The sequence below is a fragment of the Perissodus microlepis genome, chromosome 1, assembly GCF_051167445.1.
Source record: "Perissodus microlepis isolate ML-2025 ecotype Zambia chromosome 1, ASM5116744v1, whole genome shotgun sequence".
Classification (NCBI taxonomy): Eukaryota; Metazoa; Chordata; class Actinopteri; order Cichliformes; family Cichlidae; genus Perissodus; species Perissodus microlepis.
This window is the reverse complement of record NC_140461.1, coordinates 14215681-14243569: the sequence shown is the minus strand read 5'-3', so window position 1 is coordinate 14243569 and position 27889 is coordinate 14215681. Positions and strand designations below refer to the sequence as shown.

At 38.5% G+C, this 27889-nt stretch overlaps 1 protein-coding gene across 5 annotated transcripts in view; it reads right to left on the bottom strand.

Moving 5' to 3' along the window:
• Positions 1-27889, bottom strand: part of ush2a (Usher syndrome 2A (autosomal recessive, mild)) — a 214996-nt gene that overhangs the window by 104548 nt on the left and 82559 nt on the right. For all 5 annotated transcript variants that reach the window (XM_084931033.1, XM_084931019.1, XM_084931025.1 and 2 more), the window contains 15 exons: positions 27604-27710; positions 26142-26265; positions 16469-16599; positions 13214-13340; positions 12278-12379; positions 11803-11991; positions 11240-11370; positions 10855-11134; positions 10160-10384; positions 9475-9555; positions 7675-7863; positions 6115-6252; positions 5154-5229; positions 4779-4864; positions 3816-3975 (listed from right to left, as the gene is read on the bottom strand). In XM_084931033.1, coding sequence (XP_084787159.1) covers positions 3816-3975; positions 4779-4864; positions 5154-5229; positions 6115-6252; positions 7675-7863; positions 9475-9555; positions 10160-10384; positions 10855-11134; positions 11240-11370; positions 11803-11991; positions 12278-12379; positions 13214-13340; positions 16469-16599; positions 26142-26265; positions 27604-27710 — 2146 coding nt within the window. The remainder of the gene's footprint in view (positions 1-3815; positions 3976-4778; positions 4865-5153; positions 5230-6114; positions 6253-7674; positions 7864-9474; positions 9556-10159; positions 10385-10854; positions 11135-11239; positions 11371-11802; positions 11992-12277; positions 12380-13213; positions 13341-16468; positions 16600-26141; positions 26266-27603; positions 27711-27889) is intronic.

The following is a 27889-nucleotide window of genomic DNA, read 5'->3' as shown; positions in this document are numbered from 1 at the left end:
CTTTTGAAAAACTGAATCAAAGGGGAATTGTAATAATCTGTATAATAATTCACCATGGTAATTGTTTTAAAAGTGCGTTTTGAAAGTAGTGTGAAAAAGCCAGGTGCCCTCTCAGCATGTTAAATTTAAAAGCAAACATTTGAGACGATGAAGGTTTGAGTTTACTGTTAACCTGCCTTCTGCACTTTTGTTCTCTTGCATATTTCCTTTTGCTCTCTAAATTGTACAAGCAACACAACAACATCAACTACAGAGAATTTTACAGTGGGATCGGACCTTTTTTGGGTCCTCAGAAGGACGTCATTACATGTTTTTATGTATCGGCTTCTTCCAATATCAGTACTCATGTGTGTGACCACACTCATCTTTGAACATGCTCATTTTGAGCTTATCTGCATAAACTTTTTGGAACTTATTGGCAATATTTTTTTGCCAAAAGTCTTTCTGGTACTTCATGCTGCAGTAGGTGTTTCAAAGATACACAAATGCATCAAAACACGCACAGACACATATGCACACACACACGTGCACACGACAGAAAATGATTCCAGTCACAATCTATGCATCATTGAATTCACTTCAGATTGTTTCAGAATGTTTTATCAGGTTCTTTTCATTTGTGACCATGTGCATATCTGACAGTATAGGTATTCATATGATCCTATGTCTGCTTGGTTGTGTATGAATGTGTATGAGTCAGGCAGTGTTTGGTGAGGGCAGGATATAAATCTGCTGATACTGTTTTGTTTGCCTCCAGCAGCCTTCTTCAACCTTTCTCACAGTCTCTCACCCTTCTCTTCACCTATCCCATTTTCTTTAAGACATTTTTTCTCTGTATTTTTTTAAACAACAACAACAAAAATTCTTTCATTCTCTTTACTATTTCTTTACATTTTTTCCTAGCTATCTTACTTTTCTCACAGACACAATAGAGTAATATTGACTAGGTCTGATCTCTCAACCTTTGCCTATTACCAATGTGCTAACAAGGCAATATACAGTCTTCCCACACCTAGTGAATATGTTGATCAAAAGCATTTTAAAGGCTCAGGAAATGAAACAATACACTCCCCCGCTCTATATAGGAATACTGTGGCGGTCAATGCATTCTGTCAGGTAATTTAATTTTCCTTTTCAACAGTCAACCTGTATAAACTACCTGGACCTGTAGTTTAAACAGGTTCACAGAACGAATATTTTGTAATAAATCTTTTGGCAGTGCATTTTTATTCTAAAAAACAAAAACAATGCTAAACAATCAAATACAAGTATATGATGCCAACTGCACCTCAGTTTACTGACTAACATGTCTCTCCAGGTTTCTCTGATTTTGGCTTGATCTTCTTACCCAAGTGCTTCTAGGATTACTGTGGCAGTGGTGTATATTAGCTCGCTGGTTTCAGTGATACCAATTGTGGGGATGGTGCGTAGAGCAGTGTTTACATCTGCAAGCATCTCGTCTTATGATACTCTGTCAATGAGTTGGGGTAGTCATAGATCATTTGGTAATGTGTCTAACTTGAGTCTGGAAACAATCATCATCAGATCAGTAGATGCATTTGTCATTGTAAGGGGCTAGTTTAGTTCCACTGTTCTCTTCTGCCAAGGTTTGGCTCATCATTTCCACACTGCTCATTATTGTTCCCTTTGTACTCTAGCTGCTTTGACTGCATTGAGCATTAGAAGCTGTAAACCTGAAACTGGAAGAGAGGACCCACTAGACTCCAGGTACAACATTAGAGGTTTCTGATGTGGAAAAAGAGTGCAATCCTAGGAACAGCTAAGATACTGCACAAAACATTCAAACTCTCAGGCCGCTTGTAGAAGATCTAAGCTTGAGGAACACATACATACCACACTCTGGGGGTAACAGCGAGATTAATAAACATTTATATGAATGTTTATTTATGAGGGATAGCTCAGTAGGTAGAGTGGTGGCCCCATGATCGGAAGGTCGAGGATTCAAATCCACTGAACGGCTACCCTGAGGTACCCCTGAGCAAGGTACTGTCCCAAAACACTGCTCCCCGATGCCCAGTGGATGCCCACTGCTTCACTGAGTGAATAGATTAAATGCAAAGAGGAATTTCCCCACGGGGATCACGTATAAAATATTGTTATTATTATATAAACATATAGTATATCAAACAGAAATTAAAAAAACATTCTGTCTTCAAAACTAGGGCAATTAGTCTCCATACTATCCAAACACAGTTGTTAGAAGGAGTGTTTATGCAACTCATTGGGAAACATGCTCCTGACCCAGCTTTTTTAAAGGTGTTGCTGGCATCAAAATTAAAATTAGCAGGAAAAGAAATGCTAAATCTGTTTAAAATTTTTACTTTGTAATATTTAGCCAGTGTATCAGTAACTTGAGCTCATTCAGCTCATGATCCATAGCAATTCACAGGTTATTGTAATGTGCAAAGTACAGAAAGAAAGACAGAAAGAAGTTTTTTTTCTTGCCACTGGTTCGCTGCATTGCACAAAATAATGAGAATTACAGTAAATCCATTGGCAAACACTAATATCCTGGAGAGATTAATCTCTTTCGCAACCAAACCAAAGTGTTCAGGACTATTATGACTAGAAGTTCAGAAGCAATTAAGGCCACAAAAAGCTTGAAAATATGTGAACCCTTTAGCATGTCATAGCATTGACCATATTAGTGACGTTAACACAATGTTGAAAGGAGGGCTCCAACCAACAACTAGGACCACTGCCTCCATGATCATTACCTGCAAGACCATAATCATCAGCAATAAACAGGATACAAGTGGCATGCAACATATATGGTAAAGAGATATTTCAAGCTATCGAATAATTTTGAATTTCATAAAATTAGTTGTTTGCCCTTTTGTGCTTACAAAATTTAAAAACATAGAAAATCTTATTTTAACTGCTGCTAAATGGTTTGAATTGAATATTGTTCAGTACATCAGGAGCCAGAATTTGGTGAAACTGTAAGTAGTGGAAGGTATTCTTTGAAAATAGAAAATTACCTGTAAAACAACAAATATGATCTTGACCTTGAGCACAGTTTGGAGAAAGACCCATTAAATTATCATTTTAAGTAAGTTTCACCTAATTTGGACCAATATTTTAGGAGGAATAGTGATTCATGTGAACATGAAAAAGTGCTTGCACAATGACAATTATGACCATGACCTTGAGCACAATTTTGGTTAAAGTCCATTTAAGTAATCTTTGTGTAAGTTTGATGAAACCTATACTCCAGGAAGAGTAGCAATGCTGTGGACAGACAATGGGCGACACCATAGAACAAGATTTTTCAGCTGGATTAACTAAAAATAAACATAAGGCTTAAGTGATTTGCAAATTATAGCATGTTTTACTTTTTTGGGCACAGGACAGCATAATCATGACTAAGGTCAGGGCCCTGCATGCATATGAGTAGTAATGTATTTTTTCTGCAGCGGATAACGCTAATGGCTCACACACTTTCACACACATATACAGAAAAACTGGGAACATTATAAAAAAAAGTACAGAGATCTATCTTCCCTTGTCACCTCCCTCTAATGGTGAAAGGTCAAGCGTAGAAGAATATTCTGCATGGTAAACACAACTGCAGAAGGTCACTGACTCGCTCTTGCTTAGTCTCTCTCTGTCCTTGTATACTGCCCAGGCAAAACTTATAAAATACAAATAAAGGTTTTATACATTTTGAATAATTTAAAAATGTGAGTGCACCCTAGTTCTGTGCGTATATATGCTTAGATATTACCATCATATACTAATACACTCTGTGTGTGTGTGTGTGTGTGTGTGTGTGTGTGTGTGTGTGTACTTACTCTACAAAAATAGTTCGAGAGTCTAGCGGGGTAAGAGTTGGTGCTTGCAGAGGTCCAGGAGGAAGCTGTGAAGTCAGCATTGTAACTTGTGAACTGTTGGTGCAACCCACTGAAGTGCATGCACTCAATATCAGGACATGAGTGGTGTATACACCAAGACCTGCAACACAAATGCACACACCCAAAAAGTGAAAGAGAGAAGCGATAGTTCAGTCAAAACGATTAACTTGTGTTGCACCTACAACCATCAATACTCCTCTTCCCTGACTGTATCTTCACTGTTCTTTCTCTTTAAGTATCTTTCTTTGTTTCAAACCTATTCTCCATTTACCATCTTTTGTAATCTCACTCTGTGTTACACATTCAATTCTTCCAAATAATGTATAATTACTATATTCATAATCCTTCCAATCACTGTGAACATCAGACACTGTGCATTATTAACCCAGCAGGGATGATATGTGCTCTCATGCCTTCATTAACCTAGAAAGACACTCATTGCTGGGCAGTAAAGCTGTATAGGATGTGTCCTGTTCATGTGTTTGCATGTATGTTTATGCACATTTCTGCATTCCATGTGTATATGTGTATTGTATTAATGTGTGAGTCTATCTGGCGCATGGCTCAGTTGTGTGACATGTGTTTCATACCTTATTTAGATCTCTTTAGTGAGAGCCTTCAAAGCAAATTGTGTGTATGCACGTGCGCTAATGTTTAGTTTTCTTTGTTTCTCCGCTGCTTCATTTTCATGTGTGTGTGTGTGTGTGTTTAGCCGTCTTTTTCAAAGTGCTATTCCCTTGGTGAGGACTCAGACACTCTTCCTGCTTTCAAATGCTAATCCTCCACTCCATTTTGCCTTTCTTCAGTGTTCCCCTTCTCTTTACTCCGAGGCCCCATCCCTCCACAGTCACAGTTACGCTGGAGCACACACACACAACCTCACATGCACTCTCTCCTCTTTACCAGTGATGTTGTGTTGTCTGTTTTTCCCTCTGTAGACCATTTGGTTGTTGTGATAGAGGAGGTACTCTGTAATGCCTCCATTGGGCCTATCAGCGGAACAAAAAAGTGAGATGAAGGTAATATTATTATATTGTGTACACTATACCATATATTGTTTTTGTGCCAAAATCTATGTTGGCTGCACATTTATTCAAGCTGGGGGGAAATATAAGCAATACAGAACCAAATTCTGTTCCTGTTTTACAATACTGTCCATTTACTACTAATTCAGAATGTACTTATTACTTCCTCGCCATTGGTGAAGGTTCTTGAGTTAAATATTAATATGCAGCATGGAGGTGAGAGAGGACAGGTAAAAACTGTATTTTTTGTTACCTTGCTGGAGGTTCCCAGTTAACATAGAGTGCTGTGGGGGATGAGACTGCAGCTGGAGGAGACACAGCATCGGGAACTGATGTATAGAAGAATAAAATCACGTTTTTATGTTAACACAAATATAGTGATTGGCATAAGGAACTAGAGTAAATATGAACACGTAGTGTATCTTTTAAGTAACAGTGAAGAAAAACTATGGCAAGCCTTAGTTTTATAGAGGTTATCATTCTATATCATCAAATGTCACCGATAAATAATTCAGTATTTCATATGGTGTTAGACAGTGACATCGCTTTGGATTACTTTTCAAAAGGTTTTCACCAAGAGAGAAAAATTTTATGATCTCATGTTCACTGATCTCAAATAAGGTGAAGAAAAATGTGCCTGTACTCAAGGATAAGTGAGTAAAATAAGTGTCTGTGCTGCATTTGTGTGTGTTTTAAATTAATTCTTTCTCCAGTCTCTCTAACATGTTTCAGTGTCTTAACTCTGTGCTCAGTGAAAATCAATACAGTAATCTGTTTTTTTCTTTAACTTCAGATTGATTTTTGCTGTCTCTGTACTGACCTCTGCCGTCACATTATCTCCCCAACAAGGCCTGTTAGTCCAGTACAGATTAAAGTAACATATAACATAAAAATATGTCTTTTCCTCTTTTCCTTTTTCTTTCCTCATGCATGTTTTTATATGACTTAACAAGATGGGAAATAAGCTCTCTTTGCTTTTTACCCTCTCTTTTGTCTCCTCCTTTCTTGTGCCAGCACTCCTCTTCCTTTTTCATATGGTATGTATCTCATGCAGGAAACAGGTTGAACATATCTAAGTGTGTTTAGAAGTTTCTGCGCTCTGTGTCTCTGTGCATAAAGAATCATACATTTCTTCTACTGGTAAGGACGCTGACACTGAAGTTCTGTTCATAGGTGCATGAATCTGTGAAAGTTTGCATGTGTTTGTTGCTTACCTCCCTCTGGGGTTGCGATACTCCATCTCAAATCATTATCACCATTGTTGTTACGAAGGCTCTCAGTGCAACCAACAGGAGTACAGGCACTCACGGTGACAATGTACCGAGTAGACGGAGTGAGACCCGACAGCACACCTTAAGAGGAGCATATAAATGTCAATGAATAAGGTTTACGCATTACACCGTTTAAAAAAGAATAATTTTGAAGAATACACACTCAATTTTGTTAACTCAGCTACATGTCAGAATGCATACTTGCAGTGTACATACACTATGGGTATAGAGTATTGCTCGACACTAGCCCTGAAAGATTGTAAAAATATCCTTTGTAAGTCCTTTGTGACAAATCAGGCCTATTTGTATCCTTTACTTGAGTCTTTATCAACAAGCATCAACAACACAATTTAAATGCTTTACTTGTAACTATGGGCTGCTGTTGCTAAGCAAATCTACTGTGCTTGGCAAACAGAGAGTCTATTCTAATTGTAAAGCTTCAGCCGTCTCTCTTTGGATGTTTTTTGTCCTCACCGTCTTGGCCCTCTCCACCCTTCTCTGTATTTTCTAAGTCACCCTTTCTTCTCTTCCACCCCCTCCCAAGTCTCCCCACCGTTGTGTCCAATCACGCTGCACTTGTCTCTCTTTTTCACTCTCCCTTACTGTTACCCATGTCTTTTAATTCAATTAGGGGCCAGGGCCCCACTCGGCTGCCATTACACCCTCATTTGCTTTTCTGTGTTTTTTAGCCATTGGTGTAATTCTGCAGTCAGGTGTTGAGGCCATCATAAATTAAGAAGAAGCCTTATCAGGGTGGACTTAATGTCTGGCAAAGAGATGGGGAGTGAATGAGAAGCAGCGAGAGAGACACTGAGAAAGACTGAGACAGAGAGCTCATCTTCATATTTGCCTAGAGACATGGCGAAGTGGATGAGAGGGGGGACGAATAGCAGCAGCGGACGCAGACATCATCATCATCATAAAAGATGAAGTGGGGAAAGATCGAAAAGTGAGCAACAGCTAGAGAGAGAGAAAAAGGAGCAATGCCAGGGTATGACATCATTGGGGTAGTCCTGAGTGTCTTGTTCCAAATGGAGACAGTCTCCTAAACCTGGGGACTTGCCAAGGAGAAATTAACAGGGTTGGCCAGGACAGTGAGTACATGCACTAGTATGTTTTGTCTGAAATACAAATTTGAAAAAGGAAGAAAGTAAGCAAAGGAGACATTGTAAATGCTTTTTTAGTAAAGGCTAAAATGTAAAGGACAACAGGTGCAATAAGGCAAACAGAACTAAAGCTAAATTTACCTGTACGTAAAGTGATGTCTATTGTTTGTTGTTTTAAGTTTGATTGTTAAGTGTAAGTGCTCAAAAGAATGCAGTATAACATCCAAAACAAAAGTGCAAGCAGTAAAACGTTGTGCAACATAGTGCACATAGTGAGTAAAAATGCAAATAGTAAAGGATGACATACTTTTGGGGAGGTGTAGAGCTTAAATAAATTTTAAAATGTGTCTTTGTATGCATTATATTTATGACTACAATGGTTTCGTGCATTTTTTACCTGTGAAGTTTCCGTTAGCCAGGAATGTGGCTCTGACAGGTGGTAGTTCTCGGTAGTCTCTGTTGTAGGCCTTTATTTCATATCTGTCAATCAGTCCCCTTATGTCACCAGTGGGTGGCACCCAGCTCACCTTGGCACTGTAGGCGTTTAAACTCTGAACCTTTATTGGAGGTGGTACAGATGTAGGTACTTGAAAGGCCAAAAGGAAGAGAGATGCAAAATGAGACTGTGTAGGAAAAAAAATCCCATGGTATTAAAAGAAACAAAACAATCACATACAACAGTTAAACTTAACAAAATACATCTTAAGAATAATAATAATAATAATAAAGAAATACAGGAATTAGTTCAGGGCAAACAAATGTCATAATAAAATCTAAACAGGAAAAAATACATGAAAAAATATGCACGAAAAGCAAAACAACAAGATGGGCGGACATGAGAATAAAGAAAAAGCATTCCCCATCTCTCTGTGTTTTAATAGGCCCAGTAAATCATTCCTCGCCATTAGCATAAATAGTATTTATGAGAGTAGTAACTTTTTCAGCCCTGATTTAATACAGCCAGCCATTCATTCTGGGCTATATTTCACAGCAATCAGCCTCCCTCTTTCTCTCTAACACTCCCCTTATTTCTCTCTCTGATACCCTCAGCAGCTCTGGTGGCCCAACTCCCATCCCACTTCCATCCTCTGCATTACAATCACCTTCATTTTCTGTCACCAGTCATCTTTCCATCTTCCGTGCAAACTTTTAAAATAGTCAAACAACTGAAATTATAGATACATTCTTACACACCATAAGGCTCACACATTCTTCGGTATCTGAAAATGTATCCACATATCATTCGTATCTTTAATATCACTTGATGAGGCCAGCTGTGCTGGATATTGGGCTATTTATTTATTTTATTTTGGGCTGTATGTTCTATTTTGTGTAAACCTTTAGTTATTTTGTGTTATTAAGTTCTTGTTTCCTTTCTACTTTCACATTTATTCACCAATTTTACCATTTTCTTACATTCTTATCCTTTTCTTTCTCCCTTTAATTACCCGTCACTGTGCATATTTCTTCATCTCCTTGCATTTTCTCACTTTTCTTTTAATTCATTTATGACTCTTTGCTCTTCCCTTCTCCTGCTTTTCCACTTAGTCCTTGCCCTCAATCCCCAGCTCTCTCTTAATTTCTTAATGTTTTTTAGCACTTCCTCCCTCCTGATCCTCCATTCCTCTTTCTGGTCATAGCATGGTGTACCGAGACCTACCAGTGTATTGTTCACTACTAACGAGGAGCTTTATATTACACAAGGGACCACACAGGCCATTCTGGGTTAACAGCCTTTTACTGTGATGCCCTTTATAGAGGCCTTATCAATCTCTCATACCGTCAGGCACATGTAATATCACTCACTGGCTTTGGATTACTCACATACTGTACAACATAGCAGTGGTTTTACAGCCAAAATCTCTCAAGATCAAAGACTTACTCTACTGAACAAAGTACAACAAAGTGAACATACAGTAACACACCCCACCGTGCTGAACATGAAAATCAGTGTTAGAAAATTAAGCTTCTGTTTCAGACTGTCAGGGAAATTTTTTTTAACATTTTGCAAGTAACTTTGTCTTTGGAATATAATTCCAAGACAGAACTCATTGAACAAACTAAAATACTATAGCAGATACCACGTTTAAAGGACTCTGTTTGGGTGTTTGGATGCATTTTGTTGCTAACATCTGCAAACATATCAGCATGATAATAAGGAGACATACACACGCACTCACACACAATGAGATTTTACCTTTGCTTCGGCTGCGTCCTCTTTCCCAAGGTCCGGCCGCCCAGCCTCCTGCAGCCAAGGCCAAAAACCTGTACAAGTACTCTTAAAATATATGTATATGTGTGTTTTCATACACAGGAAAAGGGGTTAGGGATAGGGGGAGGAAAAAACAGAGGCAAGGCAAAACTGTCTTAGTCAAAACTGTGTTTGACAAAAAGTGCACTAAAAGTATAACATGTTCTTAAAGCTAATGTGATGTAATTTCCAGCTGTAAATTCTATTTGAACTTCTTGGATGGTTAGCTTGTATTCATCTCTGTGTCAGTAATATAATGTTGCAGCACAGTAATACCCCCAGTGTAAGCTTTAATCAGAGAACATGATGATGTAAAAGCAATTACTACTAATTAGAGTGAGCTGCTAACATGGTATAGCTGGAAGCTGTGCCTCAAAGTCATAAAAATAGGTCTTCATGTATCAAGCAACTATACAGTGACACAAAAAGCAACAGACCTTTGAATGAAAACAACACTGTGGCAAAGCTTTCTTAATGTGACAAACTCAACAATGAAATATGTTATGAAATAGAACCTCAATATCTCTACTGGTAACTTAGTACTTAAAAACTCTCATAATTCATAATTGAGCACACCTAAAAACGTAATGCTGACACTATACCAATGTATATGTATACTGTGCGGTGTTACCAGTGAAAGGCTGTAGATTATAATCTGTGGCTTGAGTCTTTTTTCCACTGTACACCAGGACTGAATCGTTTCCTCTGCAGTTGTACCGGCTTTCACTGGTAGGACAACCATCTAAGTAGACTCTGACAGAACGGCGTGAGGCAACAGAGAGATTAACACTTTGGCTGATGGGAGGATTTCTGTTACCACTTCTTATAGTAAGATCCTTTAAACACCCTCCTAGACCTGTGAAAGGTAAGAAAAGGAAACACAAAGGAGAGAGTATAAAAAGTAAAAGTGAGAAGGAATCTTTATTATATCAGGGAAATTGCATTTTCCATTTTTTTACATGTCAAATGGGATTTCCCGACTCATATAATTATGCCACAGGTTTACTGATGCAGAATTTACAATGCTCTTAAATTTTAGTCAAATGTTAGCAAATAGTATGATCGCTATGACTCAAAGTTAATTAATTTAGTGATTCTTCTGCTACACAGAAGAGCAGGCAAGTTATAACTGCAAATAAATGTACTTTAACTTGTGCAACTGAAAAGAAAGCCAAAACAATGAGCTCAAAATATGTAAATACTATGCTTGATGAGATTCAAGGAACTGTATAGGAGACTGTAGCTAAATGAGACATTTTTCTTGGTTTGGCACCTGCCACTTTAATGAGCGACATGCAAATACTACCTCAGTGCATGTTATCTCACCATGTTTGTGACTTCTCCTGTCTAGAGCAGAATGTATGAGCTCTGGTGGCACACCCCCCAAATATAATGGTGAATCAACTCTCAGCGTCACTGCTCCTCCCATTCCCCTTGCTTCCTCTGCCCAGTCATTGACAGCAGCTGAGATAAGCGAGCCGCGTTTTGCCAATGACAGTTGTTTCCAGTCTCCATCGCAGTAGCTAAGCCCCACCCACATGCTGAGTTCAATCACATGACCTTCAGAGGAGAGAATGAAGGACAAGAGACCAGCTTCCAGCTCCACCTTAAAAAATATAAACCAGTAAAGAAAACGTTAAAGTCTGTCATTAGATTCATTTGAGTATTTTCAGCATTAGTACGATAATTTGAAACACGTCTCTGCTTTTACCAGCATAAAGTCTTCAGTTTGTGTGTTGTATGTGAAGAGCAACAGCGCATTCAGCTGGTCTGTCCTAAAGTCAATAGAAATATCAAAGATCGGTCCTCCAGTAAATACACCTGAGTCCAATTCCAAGTAACCTGAAACCAGGAGGAGAAAAGTGTCAGTTTTACCAGCAGAACGAGTCAAATTTAAAATGTGCAAAAGGTATTTAAATTTCCCATCATCTATTCATAAGTGACAGACGAAAGACTGTATGAGCAGGCCTTTTTAGACAGCAGTAATGGAGGAAATGTACACTAATGAACCTGATCTTTCACACAGAGGCCAATTAACTTATCATCATATTTATCAACATGAAACAAACTCATTACCACCAACATCAGCAGCAAGCATCTTATTAAGATATGTTGTGTTGACAGTGCATTAGGAGCACTAAAACGAGTGTAAAGTTGTATCTGAACACATATTTGCACAGCACCAAGCACTTCATGCTCATTGTAACTGATACGCTGCTACATCATGTGATTTTCAACATCGCAGTATGCTATTTTTGCACTTTACGGTCCTACCATGACCCAGAAAATGGGCTCCATCCACAGTTTGAAGAGGACATCCCTCCCAGCTTTCATACACTGCAACTTTCTCTGTGGCTTTTGCCCAGTCAAGAATTTGCCATTCCTCTGAGGGGCTGTCAGACATCTTAAAACTCACATCTCTGAGGCAACCAGAGAAGCGCTTTCGCACAAGTCTGGCATCTCCTGATGAGACAAGCAAAAACAAAAGTCATAAGATTACATTAAAAATGTTAACTTGTTACTTCCAATCAAAGACTATTCAACATTTTGAGGCACAAGGTCAAATAAGGGATTTTCATGAGGAAGAAGACAGTATTTGTGCCTGAATATGAGCTCAACTCTCAATCAGATCCAGAAACCTTCAGTCATCTTACAGTATACCTCGCTAAATTATATATCAGATAGCCAGAAAACATGCATATAATCCAGTGGCCACATGAAAGATTTTAATATGTAGGTGAAAACCCACCTGAATCCTGTCTTAGTAGAATAAAATTTTCTGGCAGCCCTCCAATGAACACTCCCATGTTCTCACCAATCATTGTGCTACCACTTAAAGCTGTTGCACTTCCTGATGGTGGTGAAAATAAGAAGCAAAAGTGAGGAAGTGGAGAATAAAAAGAATACATAATGTTATATTATTATATTGAATAATTTAAGACACAAAAGCACAGGGGGAACAGTGGAATATATGGAAAGAAAATGTAGATGTACCTCTCATATAAGGGAAGCATATAAGGTAAAAACAGATTTTGCACAATTCTAATGAGTAAAGTCAATATTTGGTGCAACCAGGTCTTTGCTGACTTTCAGAGACTGTTCCTCTGCTATAGTGATATAGTTTTTCCTTCTTTTGTCCAGTTTCCTTCTCAATTTTTAAGAAGCCACTGCACACCACGCCAAGTTTTCAGCTAATAGCTTTTCGTAAATCACTTTGTTGTTACAAAAATAAATGAATGTGAATGAATGCATATATGCAACAGCCTGCTAGTAACAAAGTGCCTAAAGATAGATAAATTTTTTTTTAATAAAATTTCTCTCATCTGTAAACCCAACATTATTTCATCACTTGATTGGGTGTGCTTTCTATAACTGAAATATTCATAGATCAGTGCTAAGTGGCTTAACAGACAAGCAAAGAGCATTGCTGTGAAAATGGTTAGTCACATACGATACAGTGATATTTTTGTTATCATACACAGACTGGGTGGAATTAACCTGGATAATATCTCCTAGTCAGGGTGGGGGGATTTACAGAATATATACATAGAAAAACACAGACAATCAACATCAGCCTCACAAGATTCACATCCAGATATATGTATGTAGATAAGCATATTACACACACACACCCACACACGGAGCAGATGCACACAGTGGTCAGTATGAATACAAGGAGAGTTACCTCTGTATTGATCGTTTACAACGATTGTTCCCACGGCCCCTTGCCTCGCTGCTCTAATACTATGCCATTGTCCATCATTGTAGCGGCGCCCTCCATCACCCTGTACGCTCACAGCCACCGCTGAACCCTACACACATAAACACAAGCATGCATGAAACCCATGACACAAGCACAAACACATATGAACTGATGGTGTGAGGATATCCACTGACTTACATTTTTTTCCAAACTATCACAGATCAGTTAACACAACCTGGCTCAAAAGACACAGATCGAGCTATAACAAAACACGCGGATGAGGTAAATCTTTAAATTCTAACTAAAAATCAAGGATCAGCGATACCAATCACACAGACACACATCATCTTCAAAAGGACACAAACATGCACATATAACCATCAAAGTGTTGTTACAAGGCTTTTTGCTACCTATTAAGTATGACATCATTGTTGTGATCAGCTTTTAGCAAGCAGCCAAAGAGTAATGTAGTAAAAGAAAAGTATGGGTAGATGCACACATCTACACAGACGCACATGTGGCGATGAAGATTTAATGATGAGATCAATAAATGTATGAATGCCAAAGTATATCAGACTCTGACATCTTTACTATCTTTGCTAGACAGCTCTACTTAACAAGGCAATGGGGGAGGAGTCTATTTACTTGATTTTTTTTAAAACTCCTAACGCACACGCACACACACACATGCGCGCACACACACAAAACAAGCACCTGCCCAAAGAATAGTAAAATAGTAGTGGAAGCAATTGGCACTCAACTCTTCTGGAAAGTAATATTGAGATAAATTTATAAATACCATTCGATTTAAGATGGTTTTACTGAAAAGCACTGATATGTTATATTGTGAGGAAATGTATAGGATCAGACAATATGTGTGCTGAAAGCAAATAGTTTGATGAAACAAAGGTCTGGTGATGAGGTGGTGTCATCCTTTGATTTGTGTGTGTCCACTGTTGGATGCCCCAATGCCCAATCTCTTTAATATACAGTATGTGATAGAAGAAGTCAACACACACACACACATAATATAAAGCACTTATCCAAAGTGCTGCATCTGTGACTTTCCCGCAAATACTTGGCAGCTTATAACACAATATGAGCATGAAGTTTTGGTGTGTTTATGTGTGTTCTGAATACATGTAAGAGACAGACAGAATGAAAAGGAAATGTGTGTGGGGTGTGTGTGCACGCGTGGCCATCTCTCAACAGAGAGAAGGAGGCGACAAAGGATGAAGTGGTTTGTCACTTCTACATCAGATGACATTTAGATCTGTGTTTAAACTTTCTTAGTGTCCTCATGTCAGTCAAGTCTTCACACACTAAAACTGGCATTTAACCTTTTTTTTTTTTAAGAACAGATGGAACAAATGGTCAAAGAAAGCCTCACACAATTTTGTCATCTCAAGTTCAAGTCTGATGGTCGTTTGCTGTAAGTACAAGCAAACCTGCCCTTTCAATCTCACTAGCTCACAACTAAGGAGTGCATATGTGGGGAGAATAAAGTTTGACCTGAAGACAAGTCGCTCTGAGTTTTTTTCTTTTTCCTTTAGTCACCATCTGATCAAAAGAGGGTTTATCTGGATGTGCTGCACCTCATAGATGACTTGTGGGGCCTCTACGCTTGCACACTTTGAGAGACGGAGAGACGCTACCTGGACATTTGTTGCTGTAAAATAATATTGTTTGGATTTTTAGTTTATGACACCCGTTTTCAATGCAGAAAAACCTGGATAAATCACAAGCTTAAATTTCAAATTTTGTTGATTTGAAAACATCTGTTGATCGACTTTTTACTCCATTATGTCAGTAAATCTTTAGTTATTTCATTTTCTCTTTTGTTGATAATATTACTAAACTGCCAGGATTCCTGTCCTGATAATAAAATGACTAGACCTATCAAATAAGTGATATCGGACAAAACAATAATAATCAGCAACAAAGAATAAAGTCATAACTTGCCATAATTTTTTATGGCCATTGCAAAGAAACACCTCTTGCCTTTAAACCAGTCTGAGTCTGAAAAACGCTGCATGTTTGGCATTATGTGACAGACACCACAGCTCCATGCATGGATGCACTTGTACATTTATAGCTAGTTGCTGACACATTAACCACTACTCACCTGCATCAATAAAGTATAAACTGCCTCTTTTACATTTTGAGTGAATGCTTTTTTAAATGTTCTTGAGCTGCGATATAAGTGCGTGTGTGGCAGCTCACATGTGCACGTATTTATGAGCATATCACCTGCCTGTGTCATGCTAAATTACCCCCTCCCCCCTGCATTGGTAATCCCATTAGGCTAGCTCAACAGGCTAATAGGGGGAAGTAATGGGCCCAGCTATATGTATCTAGGGGAACACTAATAAGCCATGACTCCACTCCTACTGTTAATTACCCCAAACTAGCCTAAACAAAGGAATCAACCCAGTTGGAGAAGATACACATACACTCCATCACACATCTAGCAACATAACCACAGACACACTAATCAACAGTGATAGTCAATGATCTGTTCAGTGACATACACCCATCTGCACAGACAGATATAACCCATAGTTACATTTTGATGAAGAGTTTTTGATAAAGTATTGCACAGTGATACTAATGAGAAACTAAAGTGTGTATGTGCATGTTTGTTTGAGTGTGTAATTAGTTGGTGGCCTGATGGAAGTATGTGTAATCATCTCCCATCATCACTTTCATCATCGAAGTCGTTGACTCTTTAACCCTTCTACATGCGTCTGTATGGATGGATAAGGAAAGTCAGGCTGTGTGGCTGTGTGCATGTGTATGAGTGTGTGTATGTGTGCGTGCATGGGTGCAAAGCTTAATTAGCTTGCAATTGGTATTCGCGCGTGGTGACTGCAGGGAATGAGTTAATTGCAGTCCAATTCAAACGTTGACACACTTTCAAAGTTTTTCCCCTTTCCCTGCCTCCCTGACAGAAACCAATGAGGGGCTACAGATCACATTTATTAGATGAGAGAAAGTGAGAGAGAAAATGGAAGAGACTCGGAGAGAGAGCAATACAGAAGGAAAGAAAAACACAGGTGAGAAAAGTGAGTAGGTATAAGGAGTAGAATTAAATGGGGAAAAAAAATCAGGTGTTAGACAAAAATGCACAATCAGTAAATACAGATAAATACAGCAGCAAACAAAATGCATGTTGTAGTATGGCGTAATGTAAAATGTTTCAATTATGCAGAGACGCTTTTGAAACACATTACCTACCTGTGGGTCAAACAAAAAGTAGGGGCGTCCGTTTTTTATCTGAACAGCCAAAAACTCTTCCTGATTTCCTGGAGAGAAGCTGCAGAGTAGCAGGCCATCAGGGGCTCGAGTCTTAAAACTCAGCTCAATACCTGATACAAAGGGAGACAAGGAACAAGATGGGGGAGATGGACATTTAGTAAAAGAGAGAGACAGCCTAAAAGAGGATTTTAATTCCGAGTTACACATTATCTCAGTGTTAAAGCTGACCACAGAAAGTTCAGGTTGCCTACAGCATGTATTTTATATAAAACCCTCACTGCTTGCATCAAGATTAAGAGGGTCATTAAATTAATTAAATGCACTTGATTAACTGATCATCAGTAAGTGTGGTCATCTCTATAAAAGCAGACGTTTGGGCAATTTCCTGGTATAAAGGCTTCAGGTGTGAGATGTTTGGCCATAATGCACATCATATACCAAATATCAAGCACGGTGGGAGTGGAGCCAGCGGAACTGAGGACTCATTGACCATGAACTGTATATTAAAGTATTCTAAAGTCATCCCAAGCACACTAATGAATCTACAATAGAATCACTGAAAAGAAAATAATCTAAGTGTTGCAATGGCAGAGTCCAAAGTCCAGAACTTAAGTCAACTGAAATGCTGTCCATAGACGAATGCTCATAAATCTCTATGAACTGAGAAAATGCTGTCAAGAAGAATGAGCCAAAAATTCATACAGACTACAGTTACATTGTTATTGTTGCCAAAAGTGGTTCTACAAACTACTGAATCAGGCGGCGTGCTTAGCTTTTTTACCATATCACATACAAAAGAGTCTTATGAAGTCTTTCTTTTTCACAGCTGTATATATACACGCACACTGTCACAAGAACCAACAGGACTCTGCAGGGATTGTTTAAACCCCAGTCTGAGACGTCATGTACTCACATAATGCTTACCATTAAGTAAAAAAGAAAGAGGAAGACTGATAAATGTACATTTCTATCAAAATAACTGTTTCCCAACAGCACTAAACCTCTAAGCTGACCTCATTTCCTGTGTAAGCCAGCCGTCTAGGATAATCTTACCACTAAGATACTTCAGGGAAAACATGAAGATTGATCTTAGAAGACACACACAGTTTTGGAAGCTTTCACTTGTAATGTCTTGCTTTTATCTCATGATACCACAGCCTTCCTTTCTTTATCCTTGTAGGATAAAGTAGTTAACAGAGAAGTCTTTAAAGTGTCAAAGACTAGGGTTAAGAGAGAAAATATGATAACACAACAAACTGAAGTTTTGATAGAAATTAAACATGAAATTAAATTGATAATTTTCTGAATCCCCAAATTTTTGGCCGGTTTAGTTGCCACCTTCAAAACAGCATTTTATCAGTAAGTGTGTTAGGAAAAGTTTCTATTGCTTTCCTACATTTTCAAGTTATACATGTAGCATTAATCTGTCAGACGATTTGTGGCTCAGATCTTAAAAACTCATAGGGAAATGCTAAACTGCTAAAATGTCTGAATTCTACCTTTTTCAGATAATTCTCAGTTATGCTATTTTCAATTGGAGAAGCCTAAAAAAAATCATGTCACCTAAAATGACAATGGATTTGGGATCTGACAAAACAAAATGATAAGGAATATTCAGAATTAATCCTTGAATTTTAGTAATGTGGGAAATTTGCAGGTTCTTAGGCCAGCAGAGCCTTTAAGACACACGCGCACACACACACGAAACATTCATCCAGCGTGCTGCCATGTCATGTTACCATGGATCAGAGATTTGATCTTAATCCACTACTAGATCCACATAACCACACAGACCAAGAAGGTTTATGTGTGTGTCTGTGAGCATGTGTGTTTCTTCAGCTCTGTCTGTCTCAGTAGAGAACAGACATGTGGGAAGATCTGAGGAAACCAATGCAGTCAGTCCAGGGTTCATCAGAAGCAAGTGTTTGCAAAATAATTAGTGTGTGAATTCTCTTAAAACAGAGAGAAGTCAAACACTATACAGAAAACTCAAAATGAATACAGATTATCAGAGCTCAGATCTCAACCTTTTTACACAGTTTTGAAGTCTTTTCTTGCTTTTTGTAACTGGATCTATTGTTATGCTGTAGATGGTTGCAAGAAGCAAAAAGAAAGACTTGAGTTGTTTTTATATATCTTAAAAACACAAGTATACCACACATGACTATAGAAAAAAACAAAAAAATAAAGGTAGTCCGAACTAGCTGTTATGTAGAAATAACCATAGAAGGAGCCATTGAAGTCAGTCTGTAGGATTTCATGCATTAGTTGATATGGAGGTTTATGCAGATGTGGAGCTGGAGCGTGTTGGGATCACAACGTGAGGAGTTTTCCTGAAATAAATTTGAGAATGTCAAGTGCTACATCTGCCAGCACATCTCCACTTGTGGCAAAGCACTTTGGTCAGATGACAGTCGGAAACATTTACCTTCTAATTGGATTGTTTGGACAGAGGCCACATTGGAAAACTGTGTGAGCTGCATCTGACTTAATATACAAAAGTGGTTCAAATCAGAAATGAAAATATCATGTCATGTAGAATCTGAAAAACAGATGAACTATAGGAGCAGGTGGCCAAGCAGCGGTGTTGGAATAGCTACATGACCAGTCTGAGCGCCAGACAAATGTGTTGGGCTGGTTCCTCTGTCCCGCATCTTCTCCCCCATGTAGAGGGAGATGTCTTTCAGGATACAGCAGAAGCATGCCGCTGACCTGAGGAGGAGTGGGTGCTGCTGTCTGGCAAAGCCCAGGTGGCGCTCTCAACTTGAGAACAGATTGGCCGGGGTTTAATAACCTGTTGGGGCAGTGTGTGGGCATGTGTTCACAACCTTTAGTGGTGTGTAGTGTCTGCACTGCACTCTGCGGTGACTCTGACTCTGGAGAGAAGGAGATGGCAGGGCCTCCTCATGAGGCCCCACCGGCTTCAGTGATTCACTCCACCGAAGATTTTTCACTAGAGCAGCCTTGTGATGGCACCTTACTGTACACTCAGCCTTTGACCAAGTGAACTGATGGTCACATGGTGCACCCTGACATGGCGTTGGCCTACCCACATTTTATATTGATTAAAGATAGGCTTTATTGAGTGAGTCGTGATGCTCACATAGAAGAGGAACACACTCAGCTGGCCTTCCCAAAAGTGCCTTTGCACCTTGAGTGCATTAGCATGGACCTCATTTGGCTGTTTCAGGTCACCTCCCAAGTTGGCATCCCAAAAGAGATACTGACTGACAGAGGCACTTCGTTCATGTCTCGCACACTTAAATAGCTGTATGAATTACTGGGCATTAAATCTGTTAGGACCAGCATCTACCACCCTCAGACTGACTGGCCGGTGGAGCGGGTGGATAAGACTAGAGTCAGACAATTTTCACTATGAGACAAAGTGCTTATATTACTCCCCTCTACTAGCTCAAAGTTACTTGGCAAATGGCAAGGAGGCTTTGTGATCACATGGCAGGTGGGGGATGTAGGCTATGAAGTGGTATGGTCTAACAGGGGAGGAGGCACACAAATATATCACCTCAACCTCCTCAAAGCATAGAGAGAGCTTGAAACCACTTCTCTGGTGAGTCTGGTAGAGAGAGATGAGTTGGGGCTGGAGGTGCCAAACTCCACTATTCCCACCTCCCTCCATTATGATGACCATCTGATCTCTCATAAGCTCCTGGACTGGTTAGACAATAATCGCTTTTTCATGACGCTGGATTTTACCAAGGGCTACTGGCAAATTCCAGTGTCTAGAGTATTTAAGGAAAAACAGCCTTCTCCATTTCATACAGTTTTTACCAGTTTCTCACACTTCCGTTCAGCTTGTTTGTAGCCCCAGCCACCTTCTAGCGCCTGATGGACCAGGTGCAGATGGCTTACTGGCCTAAGGTGGGTGATGGTGGTATGTGGCGGGGTGTGGTATCTAGCTCAGCTGTAGGGGAGGGGTGTAGCAGTTGGTTCAGGGTGTGGTGTCAGGAGAGGGTGACCCACACAGCTATTCTTCATCGCCTGGTCATGCAATCCCTATTTCAGTATGATACTGGGACCTGACGAGAGAGCGGTGTGTGCAGAGTAGAAGGACGCAGCTGGAAAGCTGTACCAAAGAAAGCGTATTGTGGAACACAATGAAAATAAACAGCCTTCAACGTGCAACGCCGTGTGTGGAGGTCCATCCACATATTGATTAACAATTTGATGATAATCATGAATTACTCTACACAGACATAAACCCAGTAAAGACTGTAGTAGTATCCAAAGAAAATTAATGAAACTGTTCTTCACAGTGGACGGGCATTCTGTACATCAAGCAGGCATGTGTCATTTACATTCACGACCTTGTCACCACGATGAGTCAAGTCATATGACAGATACCTGATATTACATTACCCCTCCTTAACCTACTCTCTTAAACCCTTTTTCCTTCTTCTGCTTTTAACCTCTCTCCTTCTTTATTACCTTTTCTTTCTCCTTTTCTACACATATTACCCCCTCTCAGTATTTTCTTTAACCTTGCATCTAACACACACACACACACACACACACACACACATATTTTTTCAATCATGCTTTTTCCTGCATCTTGCTTGTGTACCTGCTTAACTTCTCTAATGCTGTACTTTTGTGCATACAAAAAATGTAGACAATATAAATGTGTGTTTTACATAGTACATAGTTATTGCATATATACACCCACTCTCCACCAGTCCTATGGAGTGGAGACAGACTCAAGGGCCAAACATGCTTTCATACTATGTGTTGGTGAAAGCACAGTTAAAAAACACAGATCTAAAAATGCCAGAAAATCCTATAGAGTGAAAGATATCAGTGTAGCGAAACTCTAATTCTTCTGATTTAGGGGCTGTTAAATGAAATAAATGAAATAATTTTTTCTTTTTTAAATTACATAAAAAAATCTGATAATCCATATAGTGTGTCAATAAATTCCTGAAGCCATACATGGAAGTAAACTTGTAAGGAAAATTAAGGGCATGTACAGATTTTGTACACAGTTTTTGTGTGAGTCTGCATTTTTGTGATAGTCAAAGTGTTATCCAAGCATGCTCAAATGTAAAGCATCTGTGACACTGCTCATGCTCAGCAATACTTCCTTCAGATTTCCCCACAGGACTTGTGCTACTTCACACTGACAACCACTTTGGAGCCATCAACAGACAAACCTGAGCACACACCATGACAGGTGATTCTGTTACGCATACAGCACAATGACACACACAGAGAGACACACACTTATAGACAAAGCGGCACATATACACACAAGCGCTTTCATTGTGCGATCGAACAAACACAATACCCCAGCAAGCACTTACAGAGAATGCATAATAAAGCCACACACGGTCAAACACATGCACAGAAAAATTGTTGCTGTTTATGTTTTACAATAGTATACACAAATTTTTTTAAGGCAACGACTTCAGTTAATGAAATGTTAAGACGACTAATATACTCCAACATGAATTACTTAATATCTCTAATGTGCTTTTTTTCCCGAAAAGTAATTATTTTTACATTTGTAAAATGCTGATGGACGCCAATGTGAATACTTATTGTTTTGGTCCAGTCCTGTTATATAACACATTTCAAGTTTAGAAGTTTAGGTACTACAGAAAGGGGATGTTTGTTATGAAGCATTTATTGTCAAAACTGTTTTCCGGAGAGGGCAGTGGGGGATAAGAACCCCCTCTCTAGTTGTCTTTTCTCAAAGCAAAAAACAGCACTTGAAAGGTTCTCCCCACTGTGTGCTCAGTGGGTTTCTGACTATAAATTTCCTTTTCACTGGAAGCATAAAAATCCAAATTTATTAAACCAGAGAAAGGTGTTGGACCCTACTAGTGGACCATAAAGACAGTATGTTCATTCCACTCTGCAATGCAAAAATGAGTGCAAACACACTGACAACTTGGTTTTTCTCTAAGACCAGGTAAAGAGCCAGTCATAAAGTTTGCCCGAAGGAAGAAACACACTCTCAAAAGGCTCCTCCACCTTCTTCTACAACATGCTGAATACGAGAACTAAAATGCTGCTTTGATCAAAAAACACAGCAGTTTTTTCACGAGTGAAACAAGAAACATTTTGTGAACTATAAGCACATACAACCAGCCACATTTACACAATCAACTTTATGTTAAGTAATAAGAGTTAAAGTTAATTTTTTTTAAACCGACTTTTAAATCAATTAAAACTAAAGGAGCATTTCAAAATGAATTATTAATTCTAAATAGTGCACTGTGTTGTACTCTCGTTACCTAATCAAACGAGAAGATTCATGTTATATTCCACAATATGAAACATTAACACTTAGTTATGTTGAGCCACTTACAGTTTTAAGTAGTTTTATTTATTAGGTAGTATTCTTTCATGTGCATTGTTTCTCCTCTCTGTCTCAGTAAACAGCGGAGGTTGTGTGTAATCATCTACACAACATAACCTGAATAACTCCAGTCATGTTAGCTCTCTGCTGGCATTAATCAGAGCCTGGCGTATTAATGAGAGCGCGGCAGCTAGCTAATTACACCCATAGATTCTGCAGCAGCCCATTAAATATACAAATGACAGAATTAAAGAGCCCAGCCTCTTCTGATTAATCTTTAAATGGGGAAAAACTAATGATGTCTGTGCAAACTTTCCCTTCACACATTTCTCCCCCTCTCCTTCTCAACGTCAGTGCCTGGCAATCAATCATATTAATTAGGGAAAAATAATTTGTATCATTTAACATTTCCCTCTTTCCTGCTTAGTTGTTGCAGTAGCAGCTATTGCAACAATGTGCTGTTTAAGATGTGTCTGGATATTATCCAAGTCTATTTGTTCCTGCATTCATTTTTTAATTTTTTTCCCCTAACATATTTGTGTGATGTTTCATCTCTCTTCATTTAATGTGGGTTAAAGAAATGCATCTGGATTAGCAAAAATATAAGCAGAACGTCATCTGCATTTCAAACAGCCCATTTCAGGGCCAGTGAAGAATTACTAAAGTGAGGAGAGAGGACTGTGTAATCTATTTGGACCCATTTCAATTTAAATACATTATTTTATAAATAATAACATATGCCTGTCTTAACTGAGAGGCAATGTCCTTAATTCAAATATAAGCATGGACAGCAGAAAGTCAGGAGAGTTCTAGACACAGAAACATAATAAATAAGATGAATGATGTAACATGGATTTCTTGAAACAAGCACTTACGAGGTTATTCATATTGTAGCATGACTGCATATAGTTATAATCTTGTTTTATCTAAAGTAAGATTCAGTGAGGGAAATATTGACTTAATGCTTCTTATTAAGCTTTAAGAAGCATCTTTAAACACACGCGACCAGACTTCATTTATGGAAACATGCACTCCTATCACAGTAATTGCACATGGAAAAGAACCTATTTGGCAAAAATATATCTTTATATTTTTTAATAAAGTGGCCATAAGGTAACAGGTGAAAGGGCAAATACATGCTAGATAATCTCAACCTTAACTAAGATTTAACATGTGGAATATTGACCCTGCTCAATGATGTGCCCTTAGTTTGCATGTAGGATATAGAAAGCTTGAGGAACCTCAATAAATATTAATATTCCTAAGATGATGTATGACGTTGACAGAGAAAAATGATCATTTGTTGTTTCATATAGAAGGCACATCACGATCTTCTGAGGCATCAATGCTGCTAGGCCAAAACAAAAAGTTCCCTTTAGATGTAAAAGGACATCAATTCTAAGGAACACTTTATAAAATCTTTGTGACATGCGTCGTGGGGTATGGCGCAGTCCACCTGAACAGATAAATAGTGTGCAAACATTCAGCACATAGAAAAATGTTACATTTGTCATTGCTTGAGTTGCAAGGTTTCCACAAGACAAAACGATTGACGAGTCTCTCCTTTGTGATCAATTGACTCTCGAGGGGGCATTACACTGCATTACATTCATAATCTAATTTGGCTTTGATTTGTTCGCTGTTCCGTGCGCTTCGATGGGAATAATTGTCTGTAGATGATGCTATTAGTATTGATGGTTGTAAAAGGGCGATGGTTTGAGGACTGCCGACACATTGATGGTCCAGAATAGATCCGGTCTGAAAGTGATTGTCTGATCCATTACCCTTTATGAAGGAGGAGAGCAGAGGAGATGAGAAGCGCCCCTCAATAACAAAAAATCATCATCTATTTGCTGGCAGCATTTAAAGAGATCTATTTACCTTTGTACTGGAGAAGCAATGATGAGATCAAAAATTTGAATTCCTTGCTTTGGGATAAAAATACACGACTCAGTAAGTAAAATTAAGAAGCAAGAAAACAATATAGGAGACAGGTTGGTTGGGTTTTTCTGACCGCGTACTCGCTCAGTATTTTAAGAATTCAATTGCCTTTCATGAAAAACATGAAATAAAGCAGTATTAATATTAATAACCAATTGTTTGCAAAAATAAAACACAGTACACAAAATGACATGTTAAGGAAGTAAATTAAAGCAGCAGAAGTCAAAAAGGAGACCAGAGATATACTTAAAATATCTTGTCTGAACTGTGAGCTTTATAAATTATATTTGATAAATATTGTTTTACTTACACTGTGTTCAGCCACATCTATGTTAACACCGGCATTAGTCATAACATTTAGAGACTACTCATCCTTTTAGTATATGTATGGAAAGAGCAAGCAATTACAAAATCAAAAAATATATATATATACTAAAATAGCTTATAATATTTGAATTTTTACAAATGTGTACAGCCTAAACAGAACATCCTTCTCACAGTAGTCTAATCAACCATTATAAGAAATTAAATGTTGTGGGAAATGTGAATTTCATGTTAAATGATTGCAGAATTTGTTGATCAATCACAATAATTAAGCTTACTTCTAGGATTGAGTTACTATTTATTTACTATTGAAGTGAAGGCAAAAGCAACACCAGCCTGCTCTCTGAGTGTTTCATATGATATGTCTCCATAACAAAGTCTATTAAAACTTTAGATTCAGAACATGAACATGGAAGATATGGAGTACATGGATACCTACTTTATGGACTGCAAACATACTGTACTTTGGTATTTTAGATCAAGCAAAATTTGATTATAGAGGGAATCACATTTGAAAACTTTAATCTACTCAAAGCCAGAAATATGTCATACATTTAGGAAAAACTGCTTGGCCACAGATTTTCTTTTTTTCTTTACTTTTTATGACACAGTATTAAAATATCTGGAAAGGTATTCTCTTAACACCAAAATACATTACTGGTGATAAAAGGTTTGTGTGGGACAGTGAAGTAATCTCAAGTGGCATCATAGAGCTTTGCTTGCTCAAATCCCACTGATTAGTATCAGCAGTCATTAATTATGAGCGTCAGACTGGGTGATGTTCTCAGATGAAGCAGAACATGTTTGGCTGTGCAGCTCAACCCTCTAATGATGCTGGTAAACAGAAAGATAATTGTCCTTTAAGATGACTGGGGAAGTCATTCTAAAGGAATGTCACTTGAACACTGAGAAGAAGAGACAGTGCAGTCAGTGTACACTAAAAAACACAGGGATGTATGTACACATCCTGTCACATACTCCCATGCACAGTACACAGAAATGCACATATACATACCGTCTATTTACTAATAGACAGACACCTGCACTCATCTAAACATAATTTCTTACCTGTAAAATCGGTGTTGCTGGGAAGGATGTCACTGGGGAACTGATAGTAACTGTTTCCAGAAAATCTTGTTCCTCTGACAACTGGATCTTGCGGGTCAGAGAGAGAGACATCTGACCTTTCCACCTCAAAAAACCAAAATATGATAATGTATAAATATCTGGTATCTAGCATAGTGGTAGTACTCAAATTATAACTGCAGTCATAAATTGTAGTTAATTATGTTTAGTATAAAATCACATACTAAAATTTTCCAAAAATAATAAACTGAGCAGAATTTTTTTGTTTTTAAATGACCATGTGTATATCAAATGCATTAAAACACGTAGGGCCATGTGGGCTTGCACTCTCAACATGGCACAGATCCTCTTTCTTACTACTTCCCATGAATCTCAGTATCAGAACTATTATTCCTCTATTTTAGACATAACCTGTGTGGCAGAGAATAAACAGTGGAATCATAGGCAGGAAGTTCTCGTGATTTCTACGTACACACAGTGTGAATGATGAGATGACAAACAAAGACACACTTTGGGGTTATTTCTCACTTCCAGCATGAAAAGAAAGTAATGTAGTATGTGCCAGTGAGAAAACACAGAATCTTAGCTAACTTTGTTCAAGTATGGAATGATTTAGACTTTAAAACATTGACATGCTGGTAGCATTAGCTTTAGCCCCTGGGAACCACACACATGAGTGCCAACTTTTCAGCTTAATTTAGGCCATATATACAGTCATGCTTGTGGCTAGCATGGGTCTAGGCAAGGCAATAGATGAAAACAGTTATTCATTACTGTGAATTTCTGTTTAGCTGCAAACAAAGACAGACACCCTTAATGACCTCATAGTACCATATGACCTGCAGGCGTACTTGTGGTTCCTGGAGTATGTAAAAGTAGAATAGGAGTCAGAGCCTTCAGCCTTTAGGTCCCCCTTCTGTGGAACCAGCTTCCAGTTTGGATTCGAGAGACTGAAACCCTCTCTATTTTTAAGATTAGGCTTAAAACTTTCCTTTTTGATAAAGCATGTAGTTAGGGTTGGATCATGTGTCTAGGTTGCTGTGGGATTCCCATGATGCACTGAGTCCTTCTTCTTCTTGAGTGTGTTTATAAACCTCTCTGCATTTAATTATTAGTTATTGTTAATCTCTGTCTCTCTTCGACAGCATATTTTTTGTCCTGTCTTTATCCAATCACGCCCAACCGGTCGTGGCAGATGGCTGTCCCTCCCTGAGCCTGGTCCTGCCAGAGGTGTCTTCCTGTTAAAAGGGAGTTTTTCCTTCCCACTGTCGCCAAAGTGCTTGCTTATAGGGGGTCATATGATTGTTGGGATTTTCTCTGTTTTCGTTGTATTATTGTAGGGTCTTTACTATACAATATAAAGAACCTTGACACTACTGTTGTTGTGATTTTTGCGCTGTATAAATACAATTGAATTGAATTGAGTGTAGGGCAGTGCTCTTACCTGATATAGAGGGTATGGTCCATTAAGTTGGGCTGGGGGGTCCCACTCTATCTGAATGGTAGTTTCATTTTCTGGATATAATCGAGGTGAAGACAGTCCTGAAGGTGCTGAGAAGCAGAAAGTAAAGAAACGGAAAGGGTGATCAGAAAGTGAATGTTAAAATTAAACTACAGAGCTGTGGTGTTGTAATACATTGTTTCTCTGCAAAAAATGTCTATGTAAAAAGCTATGTAACCATAGCTAATTTACCCAAAAAACATTCAAACACATTAAGAATAAATACATC